This window comes from Phaenicophaeus curvirostris, chromosome 2, assembly GCF_032191515.1.
Source record: "Phaenicophaeus curvirostris isolate KB17595 chromosome 2, BPBGC_Pcur_1.0, whole genome shotgun sequence".
Lineage (NCBI taxonomy): Eukaryota > Metazoa > Chordata > Aves > Cuculiformes > Cuculidae > Phaenicophaeus > Phaenicophaeus curvirostris.
In genome coordinates this window covers 101,633,132-101,655,800 of record NC_091393.1, presented here as the reverse complement: position 1 = coordinate 101,655,800, position 22,669 = coordinate 101,633,132, and the positions used below count along the sequence as shown (strand labels likewise).

The following is a 22,669-nucleotide window of genomic DNA, read 5'->3' as shown; positions in this document are numbered from 1 at the left end:
ATCAGATGGTTGAAATGGCAATGCAGCCAACTGAAATTCCATTTTTATTTCTTACTTTGGCAGGTATGGGCAGTTGATAACGAAATGAATGGTCTTAGTTCAAGTGCCTTGTTCCACATCACTGTTCTGGATGTCAATGATAATAACCCCGAGTTTCAGATGCAGCCATACAGTTTTGCAGTTCTGGAAGGAGATTACATGTTGGGTGCTCCTGCTACAGTTGGACATGTGACTGCTACTGATTTGGATGAGGGAGAGAATGCACGAATTACTTATCACTTATCAGCTGAGGATGGGGATAAACCATACAACATCAAAGAGGTAAGGCTTTGGATACGCTGAAAACAATATTTAGATACTGCTTTTCATGAAGTAACGTGACATAGTAATACACATCAGATAAAAAGAATAGGCAATAACCATTCTAGTCATTCAAAACCAGCACATGCTTTGTAGTTTGGAAATACAAGTCAGTGTTCAAAAACTAAGACATTGGTCGGATGTCGCTTGGATTCTGAACTATACTTGTCCAAAGAAGAACAGAAGATTTCAATCCCTACTCTCTTTTGAGAACTTCGTCTGCAAGAGTTAGAGCACTGAACTGTATTACTTTCTCTAGGATGGAACCATTTTTGTTAACGGCTACATAGACCGAGAAACTGAAGAGACATATGAGCTGCTGTTGGTGGCATCTGATAATGGAGTACCTCAAAGGCAGGTAAGAGAGAGGAACACATTATTCTTTATTATCAGCTTCCTTTGATTCATACATTTAAGTGCCTGTGCATTTTCTGAATCATGGTTTTCTCCTGATACACACCAGAATTTCACGCACGTCCACATTCAAGTGTTAGATGTGAATGATAACCCTCCCCGGTTTATGGAAGCTCATTACTCTGCCACTGTACGCGTAGCAACGGCAAAAGAAGGAGCATCTGTACTATCTGTGTCTGCTACTGATCTTGACGTTGGGGACAATTCTGTTATTTCATACAGGTAATCTTCTGTGAGATTGATAAGTATCTTCTGTTAAAGAAACAGAAGGGTATTTTTATTTCTCATTAAGAATTTTTACTGGTCAAAAGGAGATAAGACTTGTTCATAGATATTTTACAAGTGCTGTAATCAGTAATGATTTTTACACTTAGGAAAAAAGGCAGTCATTACTCTGTGTTTTAAATCTTATCAACTCATTATCACACCTTAAGAAAGAGAATGCAATGAAATTATAAACTTGGCAACAAGAATCAAAAGCCAAGATTTGTCTGAATTTCTGAAATTTTAATAATATGTTGAAGTTTCTGAGTAGGAAGTAAATGACTATCCAAGAACGACTGTCTTTGCACACATCTTCTGTTAGCTGGGAGAAGGAGATCAAGACATACTTACTTTCATAATGCACTCTGCATAAAAATATTAATCATGAAAGATTTTTGGATGAGGCATATCATGGAAAATAGCAGAATTCCTTGACATGAGAAGTATAGATTGAGAAGTACAGATGAATGAGCCAGTAAACTGTGACTGTTCAAAATGAGGATCCTGAAAGAGAACCTTTTTAACTATGAGATGGCATTCTACGTTAAACACATTACTTCTTCTTGCAGAGTGCGTTTGCTTACATGTGGGAGTTTGCAGAAGGCTAGGAATTAGCAGCTCTGCAGTCTCTAGATGTATGTCACCTGGATTTCTTCCTCTGCCTTCTGTTTATGGGAAGATCAAAGGATTGGGGTATAATGGGAACTGAAGGCATGACTGCTGTCTTTTTTTTGTGATGGAAGGCATACTTGGAAATAAAAAGGCCAATATATTTAGGCTTACGACACAGCAATTAAAACCTGTTGCTTAACCATTCTTTATAAACAGACGAATACTCTCTGTGGAGTGCTTGTTGCAGAACTAACAGTAAGTACATGATAATTTCAAGGTCATTAACATGAATGCCATGCTAATTTCTCTTTAATCAGCCTTATGAATCATTCTGATGATTTCCATATAAATAACCACACTGGAGAAATCACCCTCCGCAGTAACTTGGACCATATCACAGCTGACACCATTGTTACACTGGTAGTTCTTGCAACCGATCATGGAGTTCCTCAGCTTACATCAAATGGTAAATTGTCTTTCCACCTTTTTATTTTTTTGTCCTGTTCCCACATGAATGTAACCTTTGCCAACACTGAAATCTGAAATTAATCCCATTGCTATTGAGTCAAAATTAATTAGGGCCCATGTTATACTTCAGTGATGAATGTCTGCTTTTTACGTTTTGATTTCCTCTCAGCCAATCACATCAACAGAAACCTTGGTTTAGTAATTCTGGTTGGAAATGCAATTTTTTAAATTTCTTGCAGTGGTACTTATGGTACAAACCCCAGGACTTCATGGTAGAAGTAACTCTAAAAATATGCATTAAAGTAACATTGATAATATGTATTTATCTCAATTTTCCTTTATTTTCTTAGAATTAGAAACATTTAAACAAATTAGAAACTGCAAATAACTCTCCAAACAATTTTATGCTCTTTCAAAAAATATTCAGTCACCTGCTATTTTCTGTAACTTGTTAATGCATTTTCAGGGGTTAGCTTTGATTTATCATGAACAGGAGAAACAACGGATTTTCTTACTATATGACGAGTGGCTCTGGCAGAATTTGCACTCATGTGTTTTGATGTAGCTCTCCTGTTTTGTTACAAAGCAATTTAGTGTAAGATTTTTAAGGAGTGGAAAATAATCCGCATATCCCATTAGCTTCGGATTGATGATCCTTGCTCTCTGTCCTACTGAAGGAACACTGACACAGTGAGTGAAGTGGGGTTATTCTAGAACATTAGTTAGGTATAAAAGGCATCGTTTTATGTGTTACGCATTCATCCTTATTGCTATTGATTTTAATTTTTTTCTTCTCATTCCCCTTTTGTACATACTTGTTTCTGTCATTTTCTATTGTTCCTCCAAAATGTAGGGAAACAGAGCAAGATCATGATGATTTTAGCAACATTTTCACTACTCTAATTTGTTTTCTGTCATTAGCCTCTGTTACTCTCTACTTGGTGGTAAATGACACTAGCTTCAGACTGGCTTTTGAGAGCTCCAGCTATGAGTTCAGTGTTCAAGAAGAAGAACCAGCTGGGACTGCTGTTGGCACTGTGAAGGCTCTGACTGGAAGCATAGCCATACAAGTAGTGTACGTTCTGAAATCTCATAGTGACAAGTTCTCTGTTAGTGACCAAGGAGACATTGTGACTCTTGCCAGTCTAGATCGAGAAGAAGACGACCTATACAGCATCATTGTAGAAGCTGTTGATTCTGCGGTGCCACCCAATACAGCTGTTGCTTTGGTACAGTATACTGCATTTTAAACTATTTTTTTAAAGTAGTATAAAATCTTTAGAAACATATTAAAATTCAAGCAATACCCAGATAAGTGTAATCTGTTATGCAGGCATGAGAATTTTTGAGAGCCTTTTATTTAATTCTCCTTTTTTTATGAAGAGCTATTACCATGTTGAAGTATCATCATCTTTACAAATTGCAACATTCCTGAGAGTTCCTCTGTAAATAACCCATAGCCAGAGAAACGGATTAACACTGAAGCTGATTCTGTGCATAGTTCTGTCAAATGCATGAGATACATACTCATAAAAGTTGATAGGAATGGTTGGACTCAATTATCCTGTGGGTCTTTTCCAACCTGGTTATTCTATGATTCTGTGAGAAGTCCCAGATTATTAATCCTGCTCAGATCTTCCAGATAGAATATACGTTATCTCACTTGTAGCAGCTGACAATAAAAGAATGCCAAGATCCTGAAGTTGTGAAAATGCTCAAATGGTGAAAAACACTGAAGGAATGATGTGTCCTTTTGATTTTTGTGGGAGGAGGGTTTGTTTAATTTTTTTTTTTCCCTATAGGCTTCTATAGATTAAAATGAATCAAAAGTCTCATTTGGATATTGTTTCTACAGCTCAAATATGTCTCTCTTATTATTTTTTTTTATATACAGGTAACTGTGAGAGTTAATGACATCAATGACAATCCTCCAGTTTTTTCATCATGGATTCAGACTAAACTATCAGCTCCTGAGAACGCAGCTAGTCTAGACTTGGGTGTATTTTCTGCTACGGATCTGGATATAGGAGATAATGCACTTATAAGCTACTCTCTGCAAGATGATTTTAATGGAATGTTCCATATTAGCAATTCCACTGGCAAGCTGATGACTAAAAAATCCTTAGACAGAGAGGCGGTGGACAGTTATGAGTTGAAAATAATAGTAAGTTGATGAATTTGATGCACGTTCACAAAATTCTTAACATGAAAAAGAGAAAATACAAAATCATCACAAGAAAAAGCTAAACTTAGTGAATTCCTTTAGAATTCATTAATGAATTTTGACTCTTTGTTTTGTAACCAGATCTTTGTCTTCAGCTCTCTAAATTAGTATTAGTGAATAAATGACCCATGACAGTCAGATCTTAAAGGTCATAGTCACAAGGTAGCTTACTGTGAAATCTGCAAAGCATCCTTCAGCCTGTTTTAGACCATGCAGCCCCCATACTGCTGTATCGCTCTTACTGCTTTGCTGTTCTATATTCTTTGTCCCTTTCCCTTATTTTTTTCATTTTTCACAATACACGTACTTAAACCTTTCTGAAATTCCTGAAATATAGATTTCTAAGTTAAAAAAAAGACAAAAAGTGAAAGCATAAGGCTTCACGCAATGTTCATGTGGGTATCTTTTTATACTAACTGATTTAATTGAGTTTTACTGCTATTAATTAGATAAATAATTGTGCATACAAAGAAGTGTTCTGGCACTGGCCATCATGTACAAGTGTATTTTAAGGAGACCTTTACTGCTAACTAATAATTTAACGAGTCAAGGAACTCGTGGAATTATTCAAGAGAGCATGGAAACATACTGAAAATCAAACAGTGTCTTTTATTATTTCTAGAATTTTCAGAAGCAGACACTTTTTAAGACAATTGAAAATTGTGTGTATGTCCCCACAGATTAGGATTATTCAAAGGTGAAAGTTACTACAGTGTAAAACTCACTGTGGATTTGCTACATACTAACTGCTCCTCACAGCTTGCTTTGTAGAATCTTCAGACCTTCACAATAAAAGGGATTTCCTTGTTCTTTTAAATGCCACATCACAGATGTGCATCTTTATACTGTAGTTTTATGTCAGTTAGTGCCACATATGATCACATGATGCGTTTGATCTTTATCCAGATTTGAGCATTTGATTAACTGTTCATGAAATGAGGCAAAGCATGTGATATGGTGAGGATACCAGCTGCAGGAATACATCCAACACCCAATCAAGCACAGGGCTACAGCAATGTCATTGGGTGATAACTGATCCAGCAGGAAGTCTTCCGAGACTAAGTTTCACAATACTTGGAACAAAACTGAACAGGTAAAATAAGTTGGCATCTATGTTTTGCTGCATTTAATGACAAGTTGTTTCTTCACAGGCCACCGATTCTGGCAAACCACCACAATCTGCGAGCTTAGTTCTAAGCATCACTGTAGAAGATGTGAATGACAACCCACCAGTGTTCCCCCAGAAATCATATGCTGTGACTGTAAAAGAAAATGAGCCCCCACATGTGGTAAGTGGCATTATGAATAGTCTGTTCTGCAGCTTTTTCTTTACATAAGCTTGGAAGTAGTAGTGGTAACCTATGATACCTGTGCATTGGTGACATATTTTTTTACTTTGTAGAGTCAGTAAAATCACACAGCATGTTCATGTTACAGGACAGCAGAGTGGCTACCCCAAGAACTCTTCCTAAAGCTGTCTTTGTGCCACTCTCCTTTCCTCTCCTGTCCTTGGCAGTGATACCACACTGCATTGATCTAGTTTTCAGATGACCTACAGGCAGCAGGTTTTAAAGATGCTGTAGGTGTTGTGCACATATCCAGCATCCCCCTGTTCTTAAGGTTTTCTGTCTTCTTTCAATACATCTATTTGTGGCTCCATATAGGCCTTCCAGATGTAACATCTGTTATCAGCTTTGCTAGAGGCCATGTCAGTATTCTAGCAATGCAATTAATGGCCATATGAGCAGTTAAGTCAGTAAACACTATGTAGTTAAATTCCAGTCTTGCGTGCATGTTTGCAACCCTCTTCATTCTGCTCAGAATCTGGTGGTTTGGGGGTTGCTTTTTATTTTTTCTTTTCTTTCCCCCCCTCATTTAGATTTTGAGTGCAGCAGCCACAGATGAAGATATAGGGTACAATGCGATTATTCATTACACCATAATTGAAGAGATTTCTTCATTCCATGTTGGGGAACTTTCTGGAAATATTTCAACTCTACAACCTCTGGACTATGAAAGTCGTTCCCAGTACACGTTTATTCTGAAAGCTTTCAATCCTGGAGAGCCGTATCTCCAGGACACAGCAAACATTACAGGTAGCTCTAGTTTAAGACAGAAACTTTCCCTTCATTTCCTGCAGCGAATATTTCAGCATACGTAATCATAAAGCATAAAGACAGCCTTCAGTAGTAATACATTCTGCTAAAGCAAATTATCAGAAGTGATGATGTTACCTTTTGACTGTAGGCAGATGAATGTTTTCTCAGAAAATGTTTGACTTGTCAAAAAATGAAGATTTTTCACACAAGCTGACACTACTTGCTTCAATGTAGTCACAATTTTTTTCTCTGTCATTTTTTGAGTACTTCTTGACATTTTGATTGAAAAAGTTTCCAAAAACATAATTCAGTTCCTTTTCTGCTTGTTTACAGAAAGCCTGCCTAGTGGTAAAACAATGTTGACAATGATTTTTACTGTTGTTAAAATAACCATACTTGATTGCTAATTGATTTTTTTCCTGAAAGAAGTATTTTTTTTTCATTTGTTCCCAACTCAACATGAAAGGTTTCTGTGAAGTCAGTATCCTAGTTTTTGGCCAGCCATGGTTTTGATCAATATGACTGGAAGTATTGATTGCACTAGTGTTTTTCTGTGTTATTTATGTTACTGTACGGCCAGTTTCACTGGTTGTGGGCCATGACACTGTTGTGCCAGGTCCTGTGCAAATATAAAACTAAGCAATCCTGCCTCACAATACTTGCAATCTAAGCCAAAGACTAGAATTACCAGATGAATACAGACACAGAAGGGAACACAGTGAAATAATATGATGATATTATTCATGACAGATCACAGTAATGGCATGCTGGCCAGAAGTGCAGCCAGTATAGGAAACTATTGATTGATTGAACAGTAAATAATTTAATCCACAAAAGCAAGTGTTTTTGAAGTATAGAAAACAACGTTGCCATCTGGTTTCAACTGAAAAAGCTCTGACTCAGTTCAGAGGAGATATGCTGGTTTACACTAGCTGAAGAAATAGCTTGTAAACATTTAGGTGAAACTCCTGTTAACACTCAGACATGGACCTTCTCTTCTTAGTTACTGTGGAAGATGTTAATGAAGAAGGACCCATATTTGACAAGCCCTCATATTACCAGTTCCTTCTAAACAATTCTACAGCTGGCACACTGGTAGTGGATATCAATGCAAGAGATGAAAGCAAGGGTTATGACGAAGGCATTTTCTACAATATTTCAGGTATGTTAGGAAAAAATCTTGAGGGTGTTTATTACTGGGGTACTTGCATACTGCTAAGCTAAGCTGCTTGACAGAAGAATGAGGCATAATGGTCATAAATTGAAGTGGCAGGTTGTCACTGGATTATAAGGTGTGGAAAAGTCCTCTATGAGGATAAGTGGAACAGGTTGCCCAGAGAGGCTGTCCTTGGAGTTTTTTGGCACTTGATGGATCAAAGTCTTGAGTAACCTGTTCTTAATTCAATCGTGACTCTGCTTTGAGCAAGAGGCTTCACAACGGCCCTTCCAGCCCAAATGGTTCTGTGATGCAGATGCAGAATCAAGAGAGGGCAGGTGTATTGCTCCAAATCACACATACAGATTAGAATTTTGGCTGTTTCTTGTAAATCCTGAGCATGTAATTCAGTTGCTTGTCTCTGCTGGCTCTGTTGAAGATCTCCAACATGTGTTTTTGACTCTTCAGATGGAAACTCAGATGGCCTCTTTAGCATTTCCAGTACCACAGGAGAACTCACATTAACGAGAGACTTATTGAAACAGACTGATTTCCAATATTACTCCTTGATGGTCACTGCTACGGATTCAGGTCTGCCACCTCTTTCAACTTCTGTAAAGGTACTAACATTTTTACCTTAGTGCCTACTTGCACACTTTACTTTCCAGATCATTTTATTCTAAACTGAACATAACTATACCAGGAAATGGGTATTAGTGAGGAAAAACTATGCAAAACAGGAATCAGCAGGTCAGAGTCCCACTTCTGTTTCAGAAACAGGATACAAGATGCTAACAGTGACAAAGCAATGCTGCTATAGCAATGGCTGGCACACCGCCTGTCTCTGTTTTGATTGTTCTGTTTCTGAAAAGAAAGACAGAAGCTCTAGGTAGTGAGGGGGGAAGATTAGAGGAATAGAGACTTCTGTGCAAATCCAAAGAGAGGGAATGTAATGGAAGTCTGTGACAGAATAAACAGGAGAGAGAAATAAGGTGTTCCTGTTTAGTTTCCTACTATACTTGAAAAAAAATTTCTTAATTGAAGACTGAGAAATGTAAATATGATAAACAAAACATTTTTTTATACAGTGCTTATAACTGGCTGGTGATGTTTTGCCACTAAATATCACAGCTTAGCAGAATTAAAAAAAAAGTACTAGAAAATTATATGTATAAAGATATATAGAATATTTTATTCAACAGAATCTTAATATGTAGACTTATGAGCCATCATGTTTCAGAGCATTGGACAGATCATGACTGGTACCATTTAGAAATAAATTACCTTTATTTTTGTGAAACAGTAGGCATTATTTATTTACAGCCTGTCACCATTTTTAATACACAAAGTCTATTTCAATAGTTTTAAAATACTGTACTTATAAGCTTCTGTTCTGGTCACACATTCTCCAGTGGAAGAATTTGTTGCAAATGCAGATCTGTACCTCTTTCTGAGAACTGCTTATGCAGACAAGTCATTTGGAAATGAACTGGAATCCCTCTCTGCATTTAGGACAGCACACAGGTGAACATAAACTGATGAGTTTGCAGGCGTTTTTCACTAACCTTTGCTGCCCTCCAGACAGTAATGCATCAAATTCAGCATAGAGCAATCACGCTTTTTTTTTCAACTGGACTTCTGCTGTTGAATACCTGAACAGAAATGTCTGCTTAACCTGAAAACATGACCCCTGTGGTCTTGTCCTTTTCTCTGCAGGTGTCAATAACAATAGCTCCCTTTAACAGTTCATTGCCGGTGTTCTCTGAAGCCGCCTATCAGCCTCCCCCTCTGAGTGAGAAGACGCTGCCAGATACATTTGTTGTACATATCAGTGTGTTGTATAAGGTCCCTGTGACATACAGTATTGTATCTGGAGATGAGAACGGTAAGATCTTTATGTGAAATAACAAGGAAGAGTGTGCGTTGAACAACTAGTGCTGTAGAACACTTAAATTTTGGATTGTTTCTTTTCTCTCCTGTTGGTTTTATGTCAGCTCTACAGCCATTAACACAGGATGTGTGTAGACATTTGATATGGATCAGGTGTGGGCACGTGACCGAATTTCTAGATTAGCTACAGCCAGGTGATACAGGGCTGGCTGCACCAGCTCTATGCTTTTCTGTGTCTGCTGTAGGAAGATTGGGTGATACCTGATCAGGCATAAAGTTACAGTGACTGGAGAAAGACTGCTGGCAGAAAAACCATCTCGGCAACATTTTCTTGAGAAACGTGAATACGTAGAGTAAATTTGCATGGGATCAAGTACATCAGTGTTTGCCACATATGTTTTTACAAAACATAGAGCTGATTTTATTGTATCATCGAACACAGCCACTTTATATTTCTGTTTTGTGAAGTGTTTTGCATGAAGTTGTGGTCACCTTGAAGTTATTTGCCGAAATCCTCATCTTCATTAAGAACAGAACTTCGTAGGAAATAAAATAATTTCTCACTGAAACAGGGACAAATAATTTCTGACTGTTTCAGAGGAAAGTGAAGACCTTCTGATTGGACACTCCTTTGGTTCTCACCTGACCTTCTGAATTATTTGCTTGGTTAATTATAGCCCTGGATATAGCCAACATTGTCACATATCCATGTTGAATTCTATTTTGTTCTTTGAAGACTACTGTAACATATGATACATATCTATATAATGTACAGCTTGTATTGAAGGGTTCATTTCTTCAGTTTTAACTGACAAAATCACAAATGGAATAATTTCTTTTGTTTTGTTTTTTAAACAGGTTATTTCATTATTGATTCATCCACTGGTATCATAAGAACAAGAAAGAACTTGAAACCAGAAGATTTTCCAGTCACTTTCAATGTACGAGCAACAGACTCATCCAGTGCTGCCATATATAATGAGGTTTCTGTGAATGTGGAAGTTATTGATGAAAATGATTTCCCTCCAGTTTTCCCATACTCTCTAATAGAAGAAAGTTTGGAAGAGGTAAGAAAATGTCATCCAAACTGCATCACAAAAATAAATCCTCAAAAGAACATAAATAATTTAAAATCTATTGATGAGTATACAAATACATGGAACTGGACAGACTTGCTATTTTGTTCTGCTGTATGATTTTTTAAGATTTATTTCAAGCTGAAAATCCCATTGCACAAAAACAATGATCTAGAAATGTGGGCATATCAAAGGAAAAGTGAATCTTTTACTAATAATGGGCTCATTGTAGGAAAAACACCCAGTCTATTTGGCATGTTTGTACACAAAGAATATTCATCTCCCTTCAAAATCCAGTGGAGATGCTGGACACTTCATAGACTCTCATCCAGCCTTCTGTAAGGGAGCTTCACACAGAGAAGTAGTTAGCAAAAGCCTCTAAGTTAGCAACATTTCTCCTTTTGCTTAAGCATGATCAGTTGTGATTCTCCCTGACGCTAAGTAATCGGTGGCAGAAAGCAAGCCAGATTTCCGTCCGTGACTGTTACGTTATGATAGCCTAGAAAAGAAGCCACAGCCTCCAATTATGCAAAAGCATCTAGCTTAACATTTTATGCTTCAATTTTCAAACACTGTTCACACTTTAATCTGCTAAATACTTTTTAAAAATGAAGCACATTGATTGTGTTTATATTTTACATAGCACATCACCTGCTTTTGAGAGTCCCAGGTGATTCACACACAGCCACAATTGATTTAAAATCTAGTCCATTTCTAACATTGAGCTAAATATAGGTTTAATTATGACACCTAATTTTAATGTTCACATTGAGTTTAATGGGGAAGAGTCAGAATCACATTTCTTAGACTTAAAAATTGATTTCCATGTGAAATATTTATACAGTAGAAATTGCTGTGTGCCCTGTTGGATCAAATAACTTCAGATCAGGTCTTAAATGACCGTGCAAGTGAAACACAGATGTTTATTGTCAATCTGAATGCAAATAACATTTTTTAAAATGAAAAAAATAGATTATTTATTTAGAAGAGAATAATTATTAGCCAAACAGTGTTCAGAAAGAAACACAATTTTGAAGTTGAGAACATACTTTGAGTTTCATAGGATTAGAGGCTGTTAAACATGAATAATTCCACAAAAGCAATTAAGATGCTTGAGGTTAACATTTAGCCTGTTTGTAATCATTGTGATTTTTCTTCCTGAAGATTGCTGCTTTAGGTAGAGACATGGAGGAGGAAGTTGGTTTCTGTAAATTAGAGAAAGCAAAATATTGTTTTACTGTGCCATGTATGACTTTGATTTGAAAATGCCTATACTATTTTAAGTGTATGCAGAGTCTGTTACTTCCCCCCTTTCATATAACTTAAGAAATCACAGCTAACCAAAGTCTCTGACAGCCTCAATCTGTTCTTCATCCACAGAATTTATCTGCAACTCAGATTGTCCAGCTGAAAGCTCAGGATAATGATACAGGTAGAAATGGTTTCCTAACATATGGCATTCTGAGCGGAGATGAACAAAAATTCAGGATAGATGAATCAACTGGAATTCTTTATTCCACTACCTCCTTTGATTATGAAGATGAACCTACAGACTATCAGGTTTGCTTTAGATTTCTTAAGTCTTTTAATTATTCAGAATTCTTTATCTTTCCCTCGGATAACAGGTTACACGTTTAGCTTTGTTTGGCTTAATCCTGCTTGAACATTTTATGCATTGCTTTAGAATATGAACGTTTCAAGATGTGACACATTATCAAAGCAAGACACTGTCTTTAGACCATAACGAAATTAAAGCAAGGCTCATTGTTCACCTGTCCTACAAACTTTCAAACACTTCAGCACATAAATAGCACAATTCCCAATAACAGCTTATGTATTCAGTGCTGTCTGCTGGTATCTGTACTGGACAGAGATCTTGCAGATATGATTCTTGGCTAATCTTTATTGTTGTTGCCACTGATGGATATTTTTTATGAATGTGTTTTGCTTCAGGCAACAAATATTGTTGAATTTATATAGAAACATACTTTAAATTGACCTAATACTCCTTAAGTTTTCAATAATCATTTTGAGGTGAACTCAGAATTTGAGTTTACATTTCTAAGCATATTCCAAAGGTTAAAATTCACCCAGGTTTTTTAATCCTTATGCAAATAGCTGTTTGAAATAAGGATTTCTCCCTACCAATAATTGTGTCACATACAGGTTGTGGTATATGCTGAAGATGATGGAATCCCCGAGAAGAAAAGAGGTTACTGCACAGTTGTCATAAAGATAATTGATGTTAATGACTGGCCACCTGTCTTTGATCCAATGAGTGAATTCAGTGTAAATGAAAATGTGCCTGTGGGATTCATAGTTGGAAAAGTCACAGCAACAGACAGAGACACAGGAGACAATGCTTTTATTCTATATAGCATTACAGGTAACAAGGAATTCTCTCACTGCATTGGAACAGTTGTCACTTTGTTTTCTATACTATCATGAACATAAATACCATTATGTGTGTTATCTCCTAACCTCTTTCCACATGAGCCAAGAAGGTTCGTTTTCACCTAGTTTGGTATTTTACGAATTCATGCTCATACACCTTTCAAGCTGATTGTGTAGGAACTTCTTTTGCAGAAACTACAAATGGTTGTACTTTTAATCATATCCTTAATTCTGTTAAAAATCAGCTTTTAAAAAAACTAATTATCTACTTGATTGCCATAGCTGAAATCAGCAGGAGCCATTTTGATGAAAACAATGCCCGTAGCTTTCTTGAACGAAGAATAAGGGTCTAGGGCTTTCTTCATCCCAGCCTTGTAGAACCCGTTGGGCTTGTGCCAGGTGTTAAATGCTCCTAAATTAAGCATCTTCTCTGCCTGTGGATTGTGAGCATTTCACAGCTATTAAGAGCAGATATAAATGGTATCACAAGTGTGTCAGGGACCTGATCCACTATTGAGGGTTGCTGGAGAGCTGTTGTCTTCATCCTTGTGCTGGACACATGGCCCTTCTGCAGCAGAAGTGCCCCAGCAGGCAGCAGGTCACCTACTCTGCTACCTCAGACCTCTGCCCAGGCTATTGAAATTATATAAAATGCCTTCAGTTTCATTTTACATTCATGTTCCAGCTTGTGAACCACAGTGACTGAGAGCTCTGATGTGTGCTTCCTGTTACATTTAACTGCGGTAGCTGATGGCATTACAGTTGAGAAGATCTCCCGCTAAATCTGACTCAGACTCCTTCAGATTCAGACTCCTTTGGATAAAGCCTGCAGGAGCTGAAATGGATGTTTTTGTGGTGTGGACCATCAAGAGCGATGTGTATATAGTTTACGTGTTTTTAGAGTCTTTTACTTCCAGTATGTGTTTTGAGGTGGCTTTGGACAAGGGTGGCCAAACCCAGTAAAAGTCTCTGCCAGGTATTTTGGTGGTCGAACTGATTTCTCTTTAGATCTGTGTGACACTCAGTCCACCTTTGTTAGAGACAGAATAAATTCAATAACATCTCCTCTTGGAGGTCTTGGCAGGAGCACTGTATTTTTACAGTGCTTCATGACTGTTGCAAGCAGCAAACAGGAGACTGAACATACAGTAGGTCAGAGGATTGTAAAAGTGCCTGGGAACAACTCTAATCCCCCCTAAGAGCTGCACAGGCTTGGAGGGGCTTGCTTCCAGAGATTCACCCTAAAATTCCAGTGTGCTGTCCATCATCACTGGTGTGCCTCAGGCACTATTACTTTTTTGAGTGTGACAGATGTATCTGCAAAACTTGGTAACCCATTCTGTTGGCTCACATCACAAACGCTCATCCACTCAAAATATTTTCTGTTTTTATTCTGTGTTATCTCCATGACATTTAAGTATTGTTTTAAGGAGCTCAAGATATAGTAAACATATAATTGAAGTGTAGTTAATTATTTTTTTCTTGGATGTATTAATTAATAATGCTTCTTTAAATGTATCTCAGGTGGTGAAGGAAATATATTTGAAATAGATGAACTATATGGCAATATTAAGATAAAGAACTCCCCAGACTATGAAACCGTGAATAAATACAACCTTACAGTGAGTGCAGTCAACAATAAATCTGCACCTTTCCATCAGGTAAAAGCCTTTTATTGTGACTCTGCTGTTCAGAGTGGATTTTGAACTACTGGGAGGGAAATCTATCAAACGCATTTATTGTGCAGAATAAATTAGTCACCTAAGCATGTTTCAGGTCAGACTTTTGCGACCTTTGCTTTTGCTGAGTAGTATTATACTCGATGATTAGTTGAAATGCTTCATAATTATGCACAGTAGAATTTGACCCTTAGTTGTTTGCAGACTAACCTGTACCAGGGAACTGGAATTTGTGCCTGCTGCTGTTAGTAATGAAAGTACTGTGATCATTTTTTATGGGAGAAAAACTAATTTTCAGCAGATTGTTCTAGTACTTTTGTATTCCATTTATTTGAAAAGATACTGCACACTTACTTAACAGAACTAGAACATGTGTGGTTCCCTTAACTGCACCTAGCAGCAACATTGGAAACATTGGCCTCCTAAACATGTATTGTTCTTACTCATTCAGACATTTTTCAAGAAGTAGAATTCTACTGCAACATTGAATTCCTTCTTCTCTTGTATTAAAATCCTATAGCAATCTCTGATGTTGAGTTCACAGAATTAAACCTAACACTGTATTTCAGTACAGCATTTGCAAAGTCTAAATTATACATATTTCTTGCACATGCAAATAACAAAAATTATTGCTAAACAAGATGTTTTAATTATTCTAAAATGCATGAAACCATTTTCTTTTCTAGGCAACTACTCATGTCACTGTTCTAGTAATTGATGTGAATGACAATGCTCCAGTATTTGCTCAGGATTCTTATTCTGCTTCTATAAACATGATTAATCCTGTGGGTGCTCATGTCATAACTGTGAGTGCTACCGACAAAGATCAGGTAACTACGCCTGTTTGATTTTGTTACTGCTTTAAAGTGCAGCTGAAATAGATTTTTCTCCATTCTCTAGGCATAAAATACTAAATGTAGCAGAAAGTGAATTCTGACTAACAGCACTAAGAATAGGGAATTGGGACTTCTGATGTTTCTGCCTTGACATTGATGTACCGCCTCCCTTTAGGAATATCTTCTCAGTTGCATTTGCCTAAGTTTTTTACCTTGCTACATGCAGCTGAACTGATGTTTCAGAAGTACACAAGGACTTAAGCAATTTGGCATTTTTTAAGTTATCTGAACTCCTGAAGCAGATGAATCTGTAAAAGCTGACAGCATATAGGACATGGATGTGTCTGCTTATAAAACACCTCTGAAGTGTGGTACCCTAGCTAATTCTCCCTGTTCCCATTTTTTAAAGCAATTTTGTTTGAGATATCTGTACTGTACTCACCAAGTAGTATCCTGGCACTGACAGAGATATCCTGTAGTCAACCAAATCACCATGACAACATCACTACTAATTAAATAATTTGAAAGATGAAATATCTAGAAGTGATAACACTACAGGTGTAGCAGTTACCTTCCTATTTCTTAATGCATAATTTTGGTTAGAATAGCTGTAGCTGTGGCCTACGTCTCATTTTTTTTTATCATCCTTCTCTATAATTTTATATAAAAAGTGAAATTGCTCATGGAAATTACTGAACTCTGAGATCTTCATTGAGATCCTAATGGAACTCATCCTTCAGATAATATTCCTGGTTCTGTGCTGTGCAGAATGGCACTCATCCTCCCTGTCCCATGCTTACCAGGATTCTGGGCACAGTCAAGCACTGAAGATATTAGACTTTGTCCCCGTTCCTCCTTATTCCTGAAACAATTATAAATCCACAGATTACTCAATGACAACAGATGTTCATGGTAGACTTTGATCCTGCTGCTGCAGAGCCATGGAAGAACACAATATAAAGCTTTTCAGAAATACAGAACAAAGAGCAATAGAGCAAACCCTAGGGGTTTGTCAAAGTGGCTTGTCTCAGGGAAGTGATGTGCAGAGTAAAATGTGTCCAACTTTCCTGTGGCAGGCAGGATTAGGGTTTACCCTCACAGCATGGGAGAGGCTGTACTTCTCGAGGAGTGAAAAAGATCCAAGAGACTTTAGCTTATTCTTGTTGACACCACGCCTTCACGTGTCTCTTTCACTACACTGACTGTCCCCCTCTACATGTGTCCTTATTTCCTTTAGAGACCCTTTTCCACATTTTTCCTGTGTAACTGGCCCACTGCCTGTGAATTTTCTTCTGCTTTGTGGGTTTTTTTAGCACCCATTCTACCCATAGCTAACCCCAAGTTTTCATTCTCTAAATAAATCACAAGAGACATTTAGACATGATCTGATCTCTTGTCTCACTTGTTTATCCTACCTTTCAAAATGTACTCCAAGTGCATGTCATTTTTGGTATTGCTATGGGAATTTCCTTAGGTCATGGAACACCTGAATTAATTTGAGGCGTGAGGGGTTTTGCCTATTGTCCCTTTCCTCTGCTGCTGCTCTTGTCTTACATCTAAGCATAAAGTAGCTCTGAGCTTGGTTCTCTCTAGTTATTTAAAATGCCTCAGAGATTCTGTCCATTTAAGCATGGAAATATTGAGATCCCAGTGAGTCTGTACTATGGGACTTGGGGTGCTGAAATAATGTGGTCCTGCAAGCAATCGTTACATGAAGTTGTGTTCCTCTCATGGCAGGGACAAAATGGCCTTATAGAGTACTTCATCCTCCCTGATATAAACTTCAGCCTGTTCTTCCTGATAGAAGATGTGAGTGACGGGAAAATAATTACAACTGGAAACCTGTCTAGATCTGGAGAGATCCATTTAACAGTGATGGCTAAGGACAAAGGCTCTCCATCTTTAAATGGCACTGCTATGATTACTCTTAATGTGTCTGACAACCGTCCATTTGTTCCTCAGTTTAACCAGAGTGAAATCAGGTGAGGCTTTCATACTAAGTTACATGACTGGTATGTATTCTCCAGGTAGTGGAAAATAGAGTAAACTTGAAAGTTGAAGCTAATTTTTATATTCTTCCATGCAGAAGAGAGGACATCAGGTTGTTTTAAACAAAACATCCAGGAAATTCTGCTATGCCAGTGGTTCTGTGAACGTGATGTGAGGCATTGCCTTTTATTTCCTTATCTTATAACTGCTGGCAAATTTAACAGGATGATTTATCATTTATTTTCTATATTAGCATTTCCGTTCTGGAAAACACAGGAGTGAATTATTTAATTTACACTTTTACCACGGCTGAAACTTCAGGAAAACAAATTGCTTACACAGTTGTATCTGGCAATGAAAAAGGTGAGTACTATTTCCCTTATGCGTTAAAATAGCTAAGATAACAGCATAATCTGTCTTTTGTGTGGCAGATGTTCTTGTATATAAGTGAGGAGATGGAGAGCAAGGATAAAAATTTGTGCCATATCTTTAAAAACAGAAAGTACACAAAGAAGTTCTTTCAGAGGTCTTCAGCATGGGCTTTGTTAAACCTTCTTTGGCTAAAGAGGTGGTGGTAACTTGCTAGAAAATGGGTACCTGTAGTCTTAAATTAGGAAAATTTGCAGGCTGAGGTAGCCAAATCAGAACTCATTATCAGCAAACAGCTTCCTCCCCACAATCACTTTTAGTCTATCATTTATGAGGAGCGGCTGAGGGAGCTGGGGTTGTTTAGCCTTGAGAAGAGGAGGCTGAGGGGAGACCTCATTGCTCTCTACAACTGCCTAGAAGGAGGTTGTGGAGAGGAGGGTGGTGGCCTCTTCTCCCAAGTGACAGGGGACAGGACAAGAGGGAATGGCCTCAAGCTCCACCAAGGGAGGTTCAGGCTGGACATCAGAAAAAAATTATTCCACAGAAAGGGTCATTGGGCACTGGAACAGGCTGCCCAGGGAGGTGGTTGAGTCCCCTTCCCTGGAGGTGTTTAAAAGACGGGTGGATGAAGTGCTCAGGGACATGGTTTAGTGGTTGATAGGAATGGTTGGACTCGATGATCCTGGGGGTCTTTTCCAACCTGGTGATTCTGTGATTCTGTGTGATTTCCTTGCAACCGCACCTATGCTAGCGCATCTGGCCTCCTTCAGCTTTCACAGCTGTGCTGTGACTCCATTCACAACACACAAAAAAGGAAATAATTAGAAAATGAGATAAAACTTGGAAACCAGTGGAAAAGGAGTTGTGCAATAAGAAGCTGCAATTCTGTTTTCCAAGTATGCCGCTTTTTCCTTTCAGGTCATTTTACATTGGATCCACAAAGCGGTGAGCTGAGAACAGCAATTAATTTGAATTACGAGGAAGTTTCTCAGTATGTGATTTTAATCGAAGCAAATGAACATCTGTTATCTGACATGGAAGTCCGGAATTCAGGTAATTTTTTTGCTTTGAATGACAATCCAACTTAAATCAGGGCAATGAACACCCGATATGGGAATCATGATGTTCTTTATTTGAAAAGTTTGATGTGAAAGATGAAAAGCTGAAGGCCAAGGTTGTGCAGAGAAAAGCAGCAGCCTTCCTCCAAGGGTGCAAACACTTACGGGCCCTACCGTGGTGTCAGTAACTAATATAATAGCTGGGCATCGGGCACCTCAACAGGAACTGGAGGAACCTGCCTGTCCCTTGCCTGGTACAGCACAGCCAGCTCGGGGGGAGCTGAAAGAGGAGCAGTGCTGCCACCTTTTGCCTTTATCTGCCTGCTCTCACCGAAGCTTCAGGAGGAGAGACAGAGACTCCCCCGGTCACATCCCTGCTGCCTTCTCTTTCTTCTCCTTCTTCCTCACATACAGCAGACACTGCTGCAAAGCCACAGCTGACCCAGGCTTTGGGAGTTGTGCTTTGCTGCTGTTTGTTGTTGCAGTCACCTTGTGTTTGTTCAATAGGCCTGTTTGCTCCAAATGTGGCCATGCTGACAATATCAGTGCAGGATGTAAATGAAGAGCCAGCGTTTTTGAGTAATGACTACTCTGCTTGGATACCAAACTCTGTGCCATACAGATACCCGGTTATCACAATTGAGGTAGAGTATCTCTCTATGATCTTCGTGAGATCAGAAATCTTTTGAACGCTTTGGATTTCTTTCACAGCTAACCTGGTTAAAGGAGCTGTGAAATCTGCTCTTGAAAGCTTGAGACATATTCTGCCCATCATCCAAGTTTAACATACTGCTGGTGAAGGACGGGGTGTTTAGAGGACTGTCCCTACCTGTCACACCAGCGGGTCGGTCGGGAGAACTACACAGTCCATTTGACTCATGCTGCTAGTATGGATTTATTATGGATTTACATACTGCACAGACCACCGTTCTCTTACCATTAACTACTTTGTTATCTATCAGAACCAAATGGGAAATTGATTACAAAATGGAGTAGTTCTCATCTTTTTCTGTGTCTGGTGTTATCCCTCAGTTCTAGCCCACTACTTATATGCTTTCAGTTGTACAGTCCTCCATCCTCCAGACCTTACTTCCCCTTCTATGTGCTTGGCCTGATTCTGACACTTTGCACCTCACTTTATTAGTGCAAAGACAAAAAGGATGACAGCATTATCCTGAAATGCTCCAGTCTTACAATTAGAACCTGCAGAGTTTTATGATTGTAGAACAATGTGCAGCCCAAAAACCACAAGCAAAATTTCACAAGTTAACTTTCTCAAACCCAGGCCACGGATCCAGATTCAGGAGACAATGGACTTCTGCTGTACAGCTTAGTGAATAATAAAGGAAATGAATTTGACATCAATGAAAATACAGGGCAGATTTTTACAGTTTCTGTAGCAGGAAAGGCTGGAACATTTTATCTGGAAGTTCAAGCTGCAGACCAAGGCACAAAAAGACTCACAGCCCAGACAACAGTGACGGTAAGGAAGGTTGCTATTTGTAGTCCTGATTTGCTTTCATGTCAAAACTCATCTGTACAACAAGGGCTAGGTTTGGTAATGACAAAAACATTACTTCATACCGTACAGTGAGACTGTCAGATACACCAGTATTTACCACGTACTTTCAGGCCAGAATCACAAGGCTGCCATTTTTATCAATGTATGAAAACATGTTGGCACGAAGACTGACTTTTAGAGGATAATTATTTTTATATGGGGAGGGGGGTGGTTTTTATTGTTCGGTTGCATTTTTTTTAAGTCAGACTAAGAAAGGTACTAATGCTTTAGAAAACCTTACATATGATTTATTTATTTATTTATTTATTTATTTATTAGGTAACTGTTGATTCCAGTTCCAGTGACAACATTGTGGTGGTGGTACTTAATCAGAATATCAATGTTGTTGAAAAAAACATTGCTGAAGTGAAAAGGTATTTTTGAAACTGCGAAGCTTATTCAGATATATCTAACGACAGATTTAGAGTCCCAGTGAGACAGCGGTCTGACAGCCTAAAGGGCAGGTGATACAGCGAGTGCCCGCCAAAAGCTAGGCCTTCAACTTGATGTAGTCCAGCATAGTTTGAGGGAATTTACAGGAACCTACCGGTTTTTACCTGGTAAGGCTTTGGCCTGAGCTGACAAATGTCAGAGGTCATTGGACTAGACGACTCCCGGAAGTCTCTTCCCACCTTAATGTTTCTGTGACTTTTAACAGCCTAGGATAAAGTTTTTCATGGATAGTAGCCTCAAAATACAAAAGTGGAGACAGACAGGATAGAAGCCAATAACCAAACCCACTTTAAAAATCTGCCTTGTAGCACAACAACAGAGCTTCTCAAGGAGTCACAGCCCCACGGTGCTAGAGGATTAGCCAGTGATGTGTGGATGGCCACACTACAATTATAATAATATTTTGGCCTTTTTGGCATGTTGATGAAGACACAAAATCTTTTGTTTGATCAAAATGAACATATAGTTACACTGGAAAATTCGAGTCCCATTCTTTTGAGGGGAAATAACTTTGAAGGCTGGAAAAATGAGTTTGTGACACTGACACGGTTATGGCACCAGTTTCCTGTTGGTAAAAATTACATGGAAACCCTAGAGCTGCTCTGCTGCTTTCTTTGAAGCAGCTGGCACTGACTGCTATCAGAGTGGTGGATTAACCGGCCCAATGGTCCAATCCAGTGCGAAAATCTGTGTGACAAAGGAGTAGAAAACAATGAGGATTATGAGACCGACTATCCCTCCTCCCTGCCTCTACCGTTGATAATACTTCATGGGTATCACTGCCTGTATTTATTAAAAATTATGTCAAACATGAAACACACCTGATGTCTCTTTCAAAAGCGTGACTATGTTTATGATATACTATGCAATATTGATTATGAAATCTAGGTATAAGTGTTTGTAAACTCTTCTTTTTTTCTGTTTAATTGTTCAGTTATGGTAATGGCACCTATCTAGGAAATTTCAGGCTATGTACAAAAGTTATGTAGCATCTACTCATGAAAAGTATTATTGCTTGGAAACCAGAGACAAGGACTGGACTTTTTTTTCCTTTCTTCTGCTACTGAGTCACTCAGTAGTACTAAGCAAACAGTTTCATTCCTCTGCTGATGAAAATCCTGCATTTTTACATGCTTAGATTAAAATACTAGACATCTGCAAAGTGCTGTATTAAATACTACTTCTTTGTCATTTGATTTCCAGAAAAAAAACAATTTCTCATTGCCCTATTAAAATGTTTTCTTACTACGATGGCAGGGTCCTGGACGATAGACTTGCATGGCGTGTATTCATCGTTGATGTTTATTCCCATGAGTCTGAAAGAAAAGCAAGAAGCAGCGCTGATATCACCAACATAAAAATTCTTGCTTTTGATGAGGCAAACCAGGAAATACCTGGGGAAGATGTAAAAAGGTCTGTATGGCAGAGTCTGTCTTCTGGGTGTCAGAGCTATGCAGTTAGGTTTTGTTTCACTTAAAATCATTAATGTCTTGGACTGGGCAGGTTTAGATCCAGTAACTGTTTATCTGAGACTTACCTCAAGGCTTAAACAGAATTTTTAGAATTCAGAAAGTTTTCATTATTTATTGAAAGGTAATTTTCAGAGTTCGTCAAAAACATGAATGAAGCTGTTTCATTGTGCAAATTGTATTTAAAAGTTGGTTTAAAAAAAAAACCCAACCCTAGAAGCAGGAAGAATATAATTAAAGTAGATATCAAATTCAGAATTGCAGAATGTCGATTAAAAACTTACATTTTAGGAGTATT

The 22,669-nt window shown here is 38.2% G+C and overlaps 1 protein-coding gene across 1 annotated transcript in view; it reads left to right on the top strand.

The window, feature by feature from the left end:
- Positions 1-22,669, top strand: part of LOC138717387 (protocadherin Fat 4-like) — a 44,620-nt gene that overhangs the window by 19,307 nt on the left and 2,644 nt on the right. Inside the window, exons 16-38 of the mRNA XM_069850901.1 lie at positions 64-321; positions 620-718; positions 824-996; positions 1,968-2,116; positions 3,040-3,347; positions 4,013-4,282; positions 5,494-5,631; positions 6,222-6,438; positions 7,445-7,603; positions 8,066-8,217; positions 9,314-9,482; positions 10,346-10,554; positions 11,944-12,123; positions 12,730-12,949; positions 14,482-14,618; positions 15,323-15,466; positions 17,210-17,454; positions 17,715-17,824; positions 18,749-18,883; positions 19,396-19,532; positions 20,174-20,371; positions 20,729-20,823; positions 22,160-22,315. Of these exons, the coding sequence (XP_069707002.1) occupies positions 64-321; positions 620-718; positions 824-996; positions 1,968-2,116; positions 3,040-3,347; positions 4,013-4,282; positions 5,494-5,631; positions 6,222-6,438; positions 7,445-7,603; positions 8,066-8,217; positions 9,314-9,482; positions 10,346-10,554; positions 11,944-12,123; positions 12,730-12,949; positions 14,482-14,618; positions 15,323-15,466; positions 17,210-17,454; positions 17,715-17,824; positions 18,749-18,883; positions 19,396-19,532; positions 20,174-20,371; positions 20,729-20,823; positions 22,160-22,315 (4,058 nt within the window). The remainder of the gene's footprint in view (positions 1-63; positions 322-619; positions 719-823; positions 997-1,967; positions 2,117-3,039; positions 3,348-4,012; positions 4,283-5,493; positions 5,632-6,221; positions 6,439-7,444; positions 7,604-8,065; positions 8,218-9,313; positions 9,483-10,345; positions 10,555-11,943; positions 12,124-12,729; positions 12,950-14,481; positions 14,619-15,322; positions 15,467-17,209; positions 17,455-17,714; positions 17,825-18,748; positions 18,884-19,395; positions 19,533-20,173; positions 20,372-20,728; positions 20,824-22,159; positions 22,316-22,669) is intronic.